The sequence below is a fragment of the Cariama cristata genome, unplaced genomic scaffold, assembly GCF_000690535.1.
Source record: "Cariama cristata isolate BGI_N322 unplaced genomic scaffold, ASM69053v1 scaffold23589, whole genome shotgun sequence".
NCBI classification, from domain to species: domain Eukaryota; kingdom Metazoa; phylum Chordata; class Aves; order Cariamiformes; family Cariamidae; genus Cariama; species Cariama cristata.
This window is the reverse complement of record NW_009637762.1, coordinates 411-14,708: the sequence shown is the minus strand read 5'-3', so window position 1 is coordinate 14,708 and position 14,298 is coordinate 411. Positions and strand designations below refer to the sequence as shown.

Sequence of the window (14,298 nt, the reverse complement as noted above, 5' to 3'; positions counted from 1 at the left end):
GGCAGGAGCCGGCCACGCTGGGCTGGCCCCAGTGTTTTGAGATTGTTGTTTTGGGCTTGGCTCTTGTGTATTGGTTTGTGGCCAGTTTAAACTGGTTCACAGCTTTTATAAGGTGTGGGATCTTGCGAGTGCCAGCAGCTCCAGAGGGGAGCCCACGTTTGTGGCTGGCGCGGCTGTAGCCCACATGCCCGGGGCAGCTGGCATAGCTCTCCAGCCAGCAGACACCCACTCACAGCCCAGACCAGAGAGACGCAACCCTGAAGCTCCCTACCAGGCTTTTGGCTCCAGCATCTTCCGCTCCAGCGTTGCCCCAGCAGCCAAGCGAGCCGGTGCCACCCTGCAGTGGGATGAGTCGGGGGATGCCACCTGCCCACTGCTCTTCATCCAGCTCAACCAGCTCCTCAGCACCCCAGCGGGGATGGAGTGGAGAGAGACGGCCAGGTAGGCACGTCTGCAATGGCCAAGCTGCCTTGCAATGCTTTGGGAAGGCCAGCCTTCAAAAGCCCAGCTCTGATGGAGCCCACAACATGTCCCAAGGCTGGTGGTTCCTCAACCTCAGCCCCAAAGCAGGGCTGCTCGCTGTCCCGTGCCCCTGCTGGTGCCCACACTGCTTCTGCCCAGCTTAGGGTGACTCATTTCATGGGAGGGGGCAGGGCGTCGGGCAGGGCACAGACAGTCACCCTGCACAGGCACAGCACCCTTGCTTGTGCTCCTGCCTTTGCTGCCTCTCCAAGGCTCCAGCGGCTATGCTGGGGCTGGGACGATGCTTTGATGCTCCCCAGATCCAGCTGCCCAGCACGTCTCAGGAGACAACTCGGGGAGTAGGTCAGGGCAGCCTTGGCTGGGGAGGACAGGGCCCAACAGAGAGGAACTGGGGCCACCTGGGTGCTGGTGTGGCGCAGGAGCGTGGCTGGGATGTCCTCATGCTCCACACCACCCCTCTGCAGCTTGGGGCACAGGGACCTGGGTTGCGAGAGTCTGGGGGAAGCGATGGGTCTGCCCTGGGGGTCAGAGGGCAAAGCCATCGGGCTGTGGCTGTGACGACTCTCCCCAGCACTCAGCCTTCCTCTCTTCAGCAGGGCTGCCCTTTGGCGGGAGCCTGTTCTGCCAGGGCACGCTCTCCCCGTGCAGCACGCTGAGCCACCCCACAGCAACGTGTCCACCCATGGGGACAAAGGGAAGCTCTGTCTGCACCCGGCATTAAAATATTTGGCATGGCCTGAGCATGGCAAACAGCTCAAGACACTTCTGTTTTGACTCCAGCGAGCACTGCTAACGGCAGGGCAACCCCCAGTCCTGGCACAGCCTGGGAGTGGATGTGTTGGGAGCAGCTCTGCAGAGAAGGACTGGGGGCTACCTGTAGGTGACAGATGGGACATGACCCAGCAATGTGCGCTTGCAGACCAGAAAGCCAACCGTATCCTGGGCTGCTTTGTGGGCAACGTGGCTAGCAGGTTGAGAGGGGATTGCCCCCCTCTGCTCTGCTCTCCTGAGACCCCCCCGGAGCATTGTGTCCAGCTCTGGGGTCCCCAGCACAAGATAGACATGAACCTGTTGGAGCGGGGCCGGAGGAGGCCACCGAAACGGTCCGAGGGCTGGGACAGCTCTGCTATGGAGAGAGGCTGAGAGAGCTGGGGGGTTCAGCCTGGAGAAGAGAAGGCTGCAGGGAGACCTCACTCCGGCCTTTCGATACTTAAAGGGGCTGATAAGAAAGATGGAGACAGACTTTTTACCAGGCCTGTCGTGACAGGACAAGGGGAACGGTTTTAAACTGCAAGAGGGCAGGGTTAGATTAGATATAAGGAAGAAATGTTTTACGATGAGGGTGGTGAGGCACTGGCACAGGTTGCCCAGAGAAGCTGTGGATGCACTGTTCCTGGAAGTGTTCAAAGCCAGGTTGGATGGGGCTTTGAGCAACCTGGTCTGGTGGAAGGTGTCCCTGCTCATAGCAAGGTGTTGGAATGGATGGTCTTGAAGGTCCCTTCCAACCAAAACCCTTCTGTGATCCCATGACTGGGGAAATCCCCCCAATCAGGAGATTGGAGTGAGGTGTGGGTCTGCAGGAGGCTCAGGCTGCCCACCTGCCCTTGCTCTGTGAGCCCACGGCAGCCCCTTCTGAGCTCCCCAAATCCCTCCCTACCTGTGCCAGTCCCATGCCAAGCTCAGAGGTGGACCCAAGCTTCAGCTCCCACTGCCTAGCACAGTGCATGGGACTACCCTGCCGCTGACCCTGCATACCTCCCTGGCCAGGTGGATAAAGTTTGAGGAGAAGGTGGAGGATAGCGGGGAGCGCTGGAGCACACCTCATGTCCCAGCCCTCTCCCTGCACAGCCTCTTCCAGCTGAGGACGTGCCTGCAGAAGGGGACCATGCTCCTGGATTTGGATGCCCCCAGTTTCAAGGAAATAATCGGTACGTGGGGAATGCAAAGATCACCTCCTGGGATGGGTTGGTCACCAGAGAGGGACCAGGCCACCAGATAGTCCCTATATAAAAGCACTGATGTGTGATAGCTGGGTACCTGGGGTGGCTGTTGCTCCAGCAAAGTGAGTATTCCCTTGGCAGCCCCCCACTAGGTAGCATACTGGGAGGACTCAGGGCTGGCCCCATCCCTGTTGCAGACAAGGTGCTTTCCAGGCAGTCCGAGGAAGCAGAGCTGCAGCCTGAGCTGAGGGAGCGCCTGACAGCCCTCCTGCTCCGCCAGCCCCAGCACCAGCCCACCAAATCCCCACTGTGGCTCCTTGCTGAGCTCAGCCTCTCTCCCTGCCGAGGTAGGCACGGCGCCTGGCCATGGGTGGTCACACGGCTGTCCCACTGGGCATCCCTCCGCTGCTACCAGCCTGGGGCAACACCCGTGCTGGCCATTTGCTTGCATATATATTTTGCTGCTTGCTTCTTTTGCAGGGAAGGCCAAAAGCCGGTCTGAGCCCAGAGCCCAGCTCTCTGAAACACCTCTTAAGGAGCAGGTAAGGCAAGATGAAGCTGGGCTGAGAGCAGCTGCTGCATCCTGAGGGCCCAGCTGCTGCATCCCTTTCCTTTCAGCTGAGAAACCGATTTAAGAAGAAGGTTCCGCTGGGGGCCGAAGCAGCCCACATTGCCGTCGGTGAAGTTGAATTCCTGGAGAAGCCCTTCACTGCCTTCATCCGTCTAAGGCGAGCAGTGGCCCTCGGCTCGTTGGCCGAAGTAGCTCTCCCCAGCAGGTAAATGGAGCACAGCTGCTGGCCCTGCACTCCCCTTTGTCCCTGTCTCCCCGCTCCCTCCTGCATGGGACAAGGCTTTGCTTGGCAAAAGCAAAGGGTACGGCACCCAATGCCACGTGCAACCCCAGAACCCTGGCTTATTGCTTCCTCTCCTGCTTTTCCCAGCTCCTTAGGAGCATCCTGGGATGGGCTGAGAGTGGAGGATCCGTGGGCAGCCTGGGGGGGCGACATCCCCTGGGTTATCCCCGCCTTCACTCTCCTCCTTAGGAAGGTCTGGGTGCTTTCCACTTACTGCCCAGGAGCATGGGGACTCACAGCTGGAAGGGATGCAAGTTTGCAGGAGCCTCTTGCCCTCCCACTGCCCACGATACTCTCCTGAGTGGTGGGGTGGCTCTTGCAGCGCTGTTGGCGTAGGGGCAAAGGATCAGGACAGGAGATGTTTCTCCATGATTGAGGAATGCATCATCTGAAGCCATATGGGGAAATGGTCAGTGTGCTTCTTGAGCTGGGGATTGCCTTAGGGAGCGTGCAGAGGAGGCAGGCAGGGATCAGGAGGGACATTGCCACCTCCTGGTCACTCTGCCCGGAGCACTCATCCTCCAGGAGCTGGGTGGAGCAGGACATCCATTCACCTCCTGCTCTCTCCTTGGTGGGAAATGTGTGGCAGGTCCCTGGGGAGACCCCGCGGGTCTTGAGGGGGCTCACAACAACCCCTTGCCCTGTATTTTCCTCTGCCAAACAGGAGGGGAAGGAGAGCTTGTCCCTACCCGTTCCTTTGCCCATGGTACAATCCCCCTTGCCAGCCACCCCTGGCTGTCCCACAGGTGCAGCCACCGTCTCCCACCCCGGTCCATCATTAGGATCTTAAGGTTTTCCCATTGCCTTCATGAAGATGCCTGGGTGAAACCAATCCCAGGCAGCTACCATCACCTCCTGACCCCTCGGAGCAGGCTCCGGGAGGCCTCCAGTACTGATGTTGCATGTTAGGGCTGCAGCAGGGTCTGTTGAGCCACCTTCAACCCCACTCGTGCTGTCGGAGGAGTTTCCCGACCCCCTCTCTGGAGGTTTGCTTGGGCTATGATCACTGGAACTGCTCCACAGCCTCAGGGTACCAGGACTGTAACTGTGTTTGCCAGTTTTGGAAAGGAGTGGAGGGCTTGGTTAAATATTTGGATGAGCTGTCCCTCTGGGGACATTATTTTGCAGCACCCTCTGAGGGGTGGGATTTTAGCCATATTTCTTCAAGGACTTTGAGCTCTCTTTCCAATCTCCTCCTGTGTCCCCATAGTCCTATCAAACCTGCTGTCCATGCGGCCAGCAAGCTCTCCTTCCCGATGCTAATGTTCCTGCATCCTGCCTGCGAGCAACATTCCCGCGAGCAACATTCCCACAGCCAGCCCCAGTCAAGACCTTGACCCCACAGACATCCCCATCCCAGAGCTTGACCCCACAGACATGCCCAGCCAAGGACATCTCTTTCTCTGCCCCAGAGACCTGCCCCCACCACTCACCCCAGCCTGGGTTTCTGCAGACCCTGTGATTCAGCCAGGTCCTGGTGTCCCATGGTCTCCCATGGGGTTTCCATGCAGTGGGCAACAGACGCATGTCTTGTCTTCTGCACCCGACCCCCTGCTTAGGGTTGTCACCCCTTAGAGTGGCAGCAGTGCCCCAAGCCTGCCCAGCTGCTATCCCCGGCGTCCCTGCAGTGCCATGGTCTTCCCTGGGAGAAGCATCCCCCAGTGAGGAGAGGGCTGGTCAGGAGATGTGCTGTCTTGCCTGCAGGTTCCTCTTCATTCTGCTGGGTCCTCAAGCCAAAGTGAAAGCCTACCACGAGGTTGGCAGGGCCATGGCCACACTGCTGACGGATGAGGTGAGCCTGGTGCAGCAGCCACGGGTGGGATGGGCCTGGGATGAGGCCTAGGCTGAGGATACTGGGGCTCCTCTCCTCTGCAGGCTGCAGGGGGGGAGGCAGAGGATGGGGTGAGCTAGTGGCCTCCCTTGCCTTATCCAAAAACAAAGGTTTGGGGTGGGTCTGTAGGATCTAGGTGCACCCATTGCACTGAAGTGGATGGGTGCTTTTGCAGGCTGGGAGGAAGGCTTCGAGTGGCTGAACTCAGGGACGTGGTGGCTAAACCACAGCATCTCCCCACAGCTCTTCCAAAAGATTGCCCGGCAGGCTGAGCACCGAGAGGACCTCATCGCAGCGATGGAGGCGTTCCTGGATGAACTGACTGTGCTTCCTCCTGGGAAATGGGACCCCAGTGCCCGAATTCCTCCGCTAAGCTCTCTGCCATCTCCGCACAGGAGGTAGGCTGGAGGGAGGGCACCTGCAGCCTCTGCCATCCCTTCTGCACGGTCCCAGGTGGAGACATCTGCCTGTGACATTGAAATCTCCATGTCCATGGGGATGAAGCCACCCAGGACCCAACCTTTGCCAGTGAGGTCCTCCTAGTCAAGCCCCTCTGCAGTTCCGGCCTATGACCACCGCCCTGGTCCCCGCTGCTGTTAGTCTTGCTGTCCCACTTGGCAGGGGATGGCAAAACCACCCCACATGCCCTTCAGGCAGGAGCTACTGGGAAAAACAGTTTTCAGCGCTGGGATGTGAAACTTATCCTCTGAGCAGGGCACCTCTGGCTCTGTCCCGCTCCTCCATCCAAAATGGTCCTGGTAGGGCTGGCTCCAGGGCTTGCTGGAGGAGATCATGGTTGGGTTGGAAGGGACCTCTGAAAGATGATCTAGTCCAATCCCTCCATCTCTCCTCCTCCTCCTGAGCTTTCTCCTCCTCCTCATTATCAAGGGATACACGAGGTCCCTCCAGACCTGCTTGCACCCCTGCCCCCTCTCCATCCTCCCTGTCCCCTCTCATAGCATCTCCTAGATGCAGCTGGGTCCTGAGGGCTCCACCCTGAAGCCTGTTGTCTCAGGCTCTGGTTTGCCACAGGACTGCTGTACACCCACCAGACTGGCAGTCCCACAGCAATGGGGACATGGCAGCAGCTGGGGACAGAGCCGGCCTGGGGCACCCATGCTCCAGGGAGGAGCTGGAGCGGACGGGCAGGTGGGTGCCGGGAAGGACGAGGGTGGCGGGAGGTGCAGCAGGATGCCAAATTCGGGGCGGGGCACTGGCTCTCCCCAACACACGGGGCCACCACGTCCAAACCATTCTGGGCTGGTGTCTCCTGGGGAAGGGACCATCCCCTGCCTTGCAGCCCTCTCAGGGGGTGACGGCTGGCTGGGGGCGCTGCTCTGAGGTCTCCCTCCACTGCCCCAGGCTTTTCGGGGGGCTGTTGCGAGACATCCGGAGGAAGGCGCCATGGTACAGCAGCGACTTCTCCGATGCCCTGCACCCCCAGTGCCTCTCAGCAGTGCTCTACATCTACCTGGCAACAGTCACCAACGCCATCACCTTCGGAGGCATGCTGGGGGACGCAACCGCCAACATGCAGGTCAGTGCAGCCATGGGGTGCCCTGCACCAACCCCACTCAGCCCAGCCCATGGGTCTCCTGGGTGCCCACCTCCCACCAGTGCCCAGGGAGCCAGTGGTGCCCTCAGGACATCCCGAGCATCACCTGAATCCTGCATCCTTCCCTGACCACCGCAGTCCCTGGGCACTGACCCTGCACCCTGCAGTGCAGTGAGGTGTGGGCAGCTGCCTGCAGCTGTGCCGCTGTGAGAGACAGGCCCGGGACCCCTGTCCTCGCCATGTGCCTGGTGCGTGGCACCCCTCCACTGCATTTCAGGGGGTGCTGGAGAGCTTCCTGGGCACGGCCTTTGCTGGCTCCATCTTCTGCCTCTTTTCTGGCCAGCCCCTGACCATCCTGAGCAGCACTGGCCCCGTGCTGGTCTTTGAGCGCTTCCTCTTCTCCTTCAGCCAGTAAGTACCCTGCCAGGGATAGTTTCTCGGGCCAGGGCACGGGCCATCATCACTCGAGGCTTTGGGTCACCCTTCCCATCAGGGACTACAGCCTGGACTACCTGGAGTTACGTCTCTGGATTGGGCTCTGGGTGGCCTTTTTTGGCGTGGTCTTGGTGGCCACTGAGGCTAGCCACCTGGTGCGGTATTTCACCCGCTTCACCGAGGAAGGCTTCTGCGCCCTCATCAGCTTGATATTCATCTACGACTCCTGGGAGAAGATGCTGAGACTGGCGGACGCCTTCCCCATCAACTGGCAGTACCGGCTGGACAATGTCACCTCCTACAGCTGCATCTGCAACTTGTCCAGCCCTGGTGAGCCCAAAAAGCCACGGGGCTGGTGGGAAGCGAGGGGCTGACGCACTGGGACTCCACTGGCACCCTGCCGCCCAGCTGGATGGAGGGAGACGCAGGAGGAGATGGAGGCTGCTTAATCTCATCCTAGCCTGCCCAACCACACTAGCACCTTCCTCTAGTCTCCTCCAAGCAGTCTGTTCATCCACACCTGCCTCCTGGCATTGCCCATGTACTGGGCAGGGCAACTCTGGGAGCAAGGTCCAGCTCCCATGGCTCCAGGATGGAGGTGGGCACCTGGGTGGGTTTGTGCTGCTGTTTCTAGCCTGGTCTGTAAATCAGAGGTGTTTCCTGGGTCCTGAAGAGATGTCCACACTGATCCTGCAAATGGGATGCATGTTGTGTACCAAAAACGTCAGTGTTGGATACAGCCTGGGGCCGATGGTGCCTCTGAGTGGCTGGGGCTTCAGCCAAGCCCTTCGCAGGGGCATCCCACCAGTGCTGCGGCCTCAGGGGTCCCATTGAGCCCCATCCAGCACCCTGAGCCTTTGGGGGGAGCCTGGAGAGCCACACTAATGGCAGCACGGCCCAAGTCATCCCTGATGGATTGTCCCCATGGTGCTTCCACCCTGACTCCCCCTGTCCCCTTCCAGGTCACAGCTCCGCAGGGAATGACACGCCGCTCCCCTCGCCCCTGGCCCCCCAGCAGGTACAGCCCCTTCTCCCAGGTGGGCGGGCGAGGTGCTGGAGTGGGCCCAAGGTGTCTGTGCGTGACCCCTCCTCGCTGCCTGCCCTGTTCCCACAGCCTCCCACCGTGTCGGCTGTCCTGAGCAGGACTCCGTGCCTGGATCAAGGTGGGCACCTCTTGGGCACCAGCTGCCGGTACGTGCCCGATGTCACCCTCGTCTCCTTCCTGCTCTTTGGAGGCACCTTCCTCTCCTGCACCACACTCAAGCGTTTCAGGAGCAGCCGCTACTTCCCTGCTGGGGTGAGCATCCTTTGGCCTCCCTGACAGCATGGCCACCCATCCCGGTGGTGTGGGGATGGCTCCAGGTGCTGCGACTCAGGGGTGCTCCTGGGGCAGTCCCCCACACCAGCCAGCCCAGGCCAAGCCCTCTCCATCTGCAGGTGCGGAAGCTGGTGAGCGACTTTGCCATCATCCTGGCCATCCTCGCCTCCTGTGCCATCGATGCCGCCCTGGGACTGGAGACCCCCAAGCTCCTCATACCCAGTGAGCTGAAGGTGCCAGCGGGGTGGGCATGGCACTGTCAGGAGGGGGTCTGTGCTCCCCACAGTGGCACCCCAACATGCTACTGCTGTCCTTCCCACTGCCAGATCCAGCCTTATAGGGATGCAGTCTGTGCCCCAGAAACAAGAAGGGGTTGAACAGCAGCTGATCCCACACTCTGTAAATAACCTGGCTCAGTCCTGGACTAACCACATCATGGTACAGCTCACACTGGAGAGAGAGCCACAAGCTCAAGTCTGAGCTTGGGCTCCCTGCCCTGGATGTGGAGCAGGGCTGGCAGCACCTCAGAGCAGCCTGTGCTCGCTGTCACCTTCTTGGGTTTGCCATCATCAACGTCCAATGCCACCTCTTTCACTCACTCCCAGGGGCGTGTGCCCTGCTCCGCTACAGCTGGGGTGTCCTCATGGGGGGCTGGTGGGTCACACTGCCCAGGAGCATCCCCAGGATGAGAGAGGATGTTCTTCCTCTCCCCAGGTGGAGCATTCCTGGATGCCCACAGGGCTCCAGCCTGGGCACCCGGGGCTGGTCCCGTCACATGGCTGTGCCACAGACCCCATGGGTGGGCGACAGCTGCTGTGACCCTTCTGCTCTCCACAGCCCACAAACCCAGCACGGGGCTGGATCATCTTCCCCTTCGGAGCCAATCCATGGTGGGTCTGCCTGCTGTCTGTGATGCCCGCCGTCCTTGTCACCATCCTCATTTTCATGGACCAGCAGATCACGGCCATCATCCTTAATCGCAGGGAGTACAAGCTGCGGGTGAGTCGGGGACAGGGGATGAGCAGGACCTAGCCAACGAGGAGGACCCAGGTCCTGACTGAACCCTGCGGGCCAGGGGACAGCCAGAGGAGAGCGGCACCCTGAACCAGCGAGCAAGGTGGGCAGGTCCCACTGCCACCGCTCTGATGATGCTGGGGAGATGGCTTGCCTCCAACTCTGCTGCCTCTCCCATTGCAGAAAGGAGCAGGCTTTCACCTGGATTTCCTATGTGTCTCCCTCCTGATGGTTGTCACCTCTGTCACTGGACTCCCCTGGTACGTCTCAGCTACTGTCATCTCCCTGGCCCACATGGACAGCCTGAGGAAGGAGAGTGCAACCTCAGCCCCTGGCGAGCACCCCGAGTTCATGGGCATCAGGTACACAATGAGCCCAGACCCCGCTCCAGGAGACACCCTGCCCGTGGATGTGGAGCCAGGGGACAAGGATGTGCCCACATTGGTGGGCAGACCCGGCTCTGGGGCTGTTTGTGTCTCCCTGGGGATGCTACCAGTCTCCATGGCCATCAAAGCTCAAAAGAGCGGAGACCCTGGGGGCTGGGAGGGCAGGAGCGGGCTGCAGGCTCCCAAGGGTCCCCAGGGCACCCATGACACTTGCACTGCCACCCACAGGGAGCAAAGGCTGACCGGCCTGGCCATCTTCATCCTGACAGGGATCTCTGTCTTCATGGCACCCATTCTCAAGGTAGGGAGCCTACCTGCTGGGCTTGGCCTCTTTTCCAAGGCGAGGGGGTGGCCATATCCAGCAAAGCTGAGGGGTTCCTAGCCCTGCTGTCCCTCATCCCATCGATCCATCATGGGAAGCCTGGCTGGCAGGTAGGAAGCTGTGCACTGCTTGCAAAGGGGCTGGGCAAAAGGTTTGGCTTGAGCACTGCAGGACAGCTGGCACAGCGATGCACTGCTGCCCTGTGTCAGCTGGCCAGCCTCCCTGTGGGCATCGGGGTCCTCTGTGGTCCCCAAACACAGCCCCCCACTACCCTCCACATCACCATATGGGGGGGGCCGAGCCTGGCTGGTGTTGGATCGCACCTGCTGCCGCTGGCACATTACAGAGTCCCCCCAGTGTACCCCGGCCACATCTGGATTACATGGGGGCAGGCAGGAGGTCCCTTTTCCTCCAGCTCTGTCCTCACCTCTGAGGATTGCCTTGTAAAACTTTTGATACAGTCCCCCACTACATTCTTACCTCCAAATTGGAAAGATATGGGATTGATGGATGAACTGTTAGATGGATCAGCAGTTGGCTGGATGGTTGCATCCAGAGTTACAATCAATGTCCAAGTGGAAACCAGTAACGAGTGGTGTCCCTCAAGGGTCCCTACTGGGATCAATACTATTTAATATCTTCATTAATGACATAGACAGTAGGATTGGGCGTACTGTCAGCACATTTGCAGATGACACCAAGCTGAATGGAGTGGTTGACACATCTGAGGGACAGGATGCCATGCAGAGGGACTTTGGAGGACGTGAGCCCATGTGAACCTCATGAGGTTCAACAAGGCCAAGTGCAAGAACCTGCAGCTGGGTGGGTGCAACCCCCAGTATCAATACAGGCTGGGGGATGAAGGGATTGAGAGCAGTCCTGCCAAGAAGGTATTGGTGGGTGACAGATGGGACATGACCCGGCAATGTGCGCTTGCAGCCCAGAAAGCCAGCCATATCCTGGGCTGCTTCATGGGCAGCGTGGCCAGCAGGTTGAGGGAGAAGATGCTCCCTCTCTGCTCCACTCTCCTGAGACACCCCTCCCCCCGGAGCATTGTGTCCAGCTCTGGGGTCCCCAGCACAAGATAGACATGAACCTGTTGGAGCAGGGCCAGAGGAGGCCACCGAAACGGTCCAAGGGCTGGGACAGCTCTGCTATGGAGAGAGGCTGAGAGAGCTGGGGTGTTCAGCCTGGGGAAGAGAAGGCTGCAGGGAGACCTCACTGCGGCCTTTCGATACTTACAGGGGCTGATAAGAAAGATGGAGACAGACTTTTTATCAGGGCCTGTCATGACAGGACAAGGGGCAACAATTTTAAACTGAACAAGGATAGATTTAGGTTGGCATGGGCAAGAAATGTCTTATGATGAGGGTGGTGAGGACAGGTTGCCCAGAGAAGCTGTGGATGCCCCGTCCCTGGAAGTGTTCAAGGCCAGGTTGGATGGGGCTTTGAGCAACCTGGTCTGGTGGAAGGTGTCCCTGTCCATGGTGGGGGGTTGGCCTGGATGATCTGTGAAGGTCCCTTCCAACCCAAACCTTTCTGTGATTTTTGTGGTGGAGAAACCAGAGGCCAAGCCTGCCTGGTCCTCCCTCTCCCTTTGCGGCAGGTGGTGAGATACAGGGCAGTGAGGAGTGTCCATGGGCTTTGGGAACATCCCCCAGGGCAACTCTTCCTCCCTTCCCAGACCTAGGATAAGTCTGGCTTCACGCTTCATGCAAAGACCCATCTCTCCTTATAATTCCCCATACCACACCTATGGCAGCCCCAGGACTAGGAGTTACCTCCTGCTTTGGGCATGTGGATGAATGCTTCCTCTCAAACGGCCCTCGCATGATACTGGGAAAGCCAACCCAGCCCCGGGCTGTCCCTGTGTCCCTGGTGGAATCCGGGGAACAGCAAGTGTTCCCTGTCTTCCTCCTTACCTGCCCGGGCTTGGGAGAAAACCAAACCATGCTAAGCAACACAGAGGGCAGGAGCCAGTTTATGGTTTCAGAGGAGGAGGTAAAAAGGAAAGCGGTGTGCTGCGGAGGCAGGACCCCCCTGGCATTTATAGAACCTGAGCCATAAGCCCTATCTCCAAGTTGCTTGGAGTTGTGTTCTCCCATCTCCAGCCTGGATTGCTCCTACCAAACACAGCAAGTAATTTGGCGCACGTTTCCTTTCTCTAAAAACTGTGGTGTCCCTGCATGAGCAGCATAGCCATGAACATGTCCAGGCTTTAAAGCCCTTGAAGCCATAAGATAAGTAAAAAGCCATGAAATTAAACTGGGCTCTTGGAAATGAAGGAAGCAAATGCTGCAGCCACGTGTGCAGGCTTTTATACAGGACAGAATGCTTAGAGAACGCAGCCCCCTTGGGGAATTTTGCCCTACTGACCCCTCACCCCGCTGTTTTGCAGCACATCCCGATGCCAGTGCTGTATGGGGTCTTTCTGCATATGGGGGTGGCAGCGCTGAACAGCATCCAGGTGAGCAGGGCCTGCGCAGGGGAGTGCTGGTGGGGGCTGTTTTGGGGATGAAGGTTTTTGCTCAATACCAGCTCTCACTGCACAGCAGAGCCTGGATTTTAGCTCTGTGTGATGTGCAGCCTGGCACGGGTCTGTCCCCTGTCAGGCCCAGGACAAGGAGGGACAGAGGGACCTTTTTTGGGCAGAGGAAAGGAAGAGGGACTTGTCTGGGATGCTGAGGAACACCAGCGGCTTCTGCCTGATGGATCAGGTGGTTTGGGAGAGGTGGAGGGACCAGTGGATAACCCAGACTTACTCTCAAAGCTGCAGGGATGTCCCCAGCTGGGAACTGCAGGCAAAGCTGGGTGGGACCTGCTGTTCCTTTGGTCCTGGCACTGCCGCTGATGTGCCAGCTCTGTTTGTCTGCTGAGAAAACCATGGAGGGGAAAAAAAAATCCCTACTCCAATAATATCTACTCCTTTTTTTCCTCTAAACAGTACATTTTCCTTACGATTACCCTGCTCTGGATGACAGGCTGGGAAACCCCCTCCCTCCTTCCCTCTGCTTGGTGAATCCAAGGTTGTGCTCTGGCAAAGGCAGCAGCAGTTTCCAGCGTGCAGCGAGGGGAATCAAGGGGTTGTTATCTCTCAATTAACCCTTTAAGACCACCTTGAGTCCTTTCTAGATGCCTGCCTGGAAAGCGCTCCCCTGGCCTGGGGCGATGGTGGTACTAGGACCCTGGGTCTTGCAGACAAACTCACCCACCCAGGCATCACACTGGCAGCGCAGACGGCAGGAGGGCTGAACTCCAAAAACAATGGCAAAAACCCATCCTGCCAGCCCTGGTCCCAACAGGGAGGTGGGTGAGAGCTGCCTGAAAGCTGGACATGCATGACCCACATGCCATCCTCTCACTACAGCTCACAGATCGCGTGCAGCTGCTCCTGATGCCAGCGAAGCACCAGCCAGACCTTGCCTACCTCCGTCACGTGCCCCTGTGCCGGGTGCACCTCTTCACTATCATCCAGCTGTTGTGCCTGGCCCTGCTCTGGGTCATCAAGTCTACCATGGCTGCTATTATTTTCCCAGTGATGGTATGACATCCCTTTTAATTGGGTGGCACTGCTCTGGTGCCAGGCTGGGTGCTGCCCACATGTGCCCTGAGGATCTCTGAAGCCCCGGTGCTTGCCTTGGGCAAGGGACATGGGCACTGTCCTGGGTGGGGGCACACGCCCTGGCAGGTGGTGTACATTGGTGCTCAGACCCCCGAGGGCTGGCAGGGTCCCTGCAGAGCCACAACATGGTTTTGCCACCAACCTTCACCTCTGGGGTTGGGGCTGGTGGGGCTGTGACTGCTTTGCAGAAGTTGTACAAGTATCGTCCCCTGGGACCAAGCCACCTGGTGACGTGCCACCTCCCTGGCATTTACCAGGGGGACGGAGGGGGTGTGACAGGGACCATGCTGCCTGTTCCTTGGCCCCCAGCCCCAAGCACTGTGCGATGCTGATCCGTGCTTTGCCCTTGCCCCAGCTGCTGGCACTGGTGGGGATCCGGAAGGGGCTGGAGCATGTCTTCTCCCTGCATGACCTGAGCTGGCTGGACAGCCTCCTGCCCGAAACGACCAGGAACAAAGTAGAGGGGAAACAGCCCAGGAAGCTGAAGGAGGAGGAAAACAACGTCGAGGAGGTAGGTGATGCCCTGGGCACTACACTC

At 59.1% G+C, this 14,298-nt stretch overlaps 1 protein-coding gene across 1 annotated transcript; it reads left to right on the top strand.

Annotated features, from left to right (window-relative positions):
- Window positions 1-184: 184 nt before the first annotated feature.
- Window positions 185-14,280, top strand: LOC104168034 (electrogenic sodium bicarbonate cotransporter 1-like; the record flags this gene model as incomplete). Its single annotated transcript, XM_009708472.1, has 20 exons — window positions 185-441; window positions 2,251-2,411; window positions 2,621-2,770; window positions 2,904-2,965; window positions 3,042-3,199; window positions 4,982-5,069; window positions 5,352-5,506; window positions 6,141-6,257; window positions 6,471-6,645; window positions 6,941-7,074; window positions 7,157-7,428; window positions 8,061-8,116; window positions 8,213-8,395; window positions 8,536-8,649; window positions 9,254-9,415; window positions 9,614-9,792; window positions 10,045-10,117; window positions 12,537-12,605; window positions 13,506-13,679; window positions 14,116-14,280. Coding segments are annotated over exons 1-20 (2,904 nt in total), but the record flags the coding sequence as incomplete, so codon positions are not given.
- Between the last annotated feature and the right edge of the window lie 18 nt (window positions 14,281-14,298).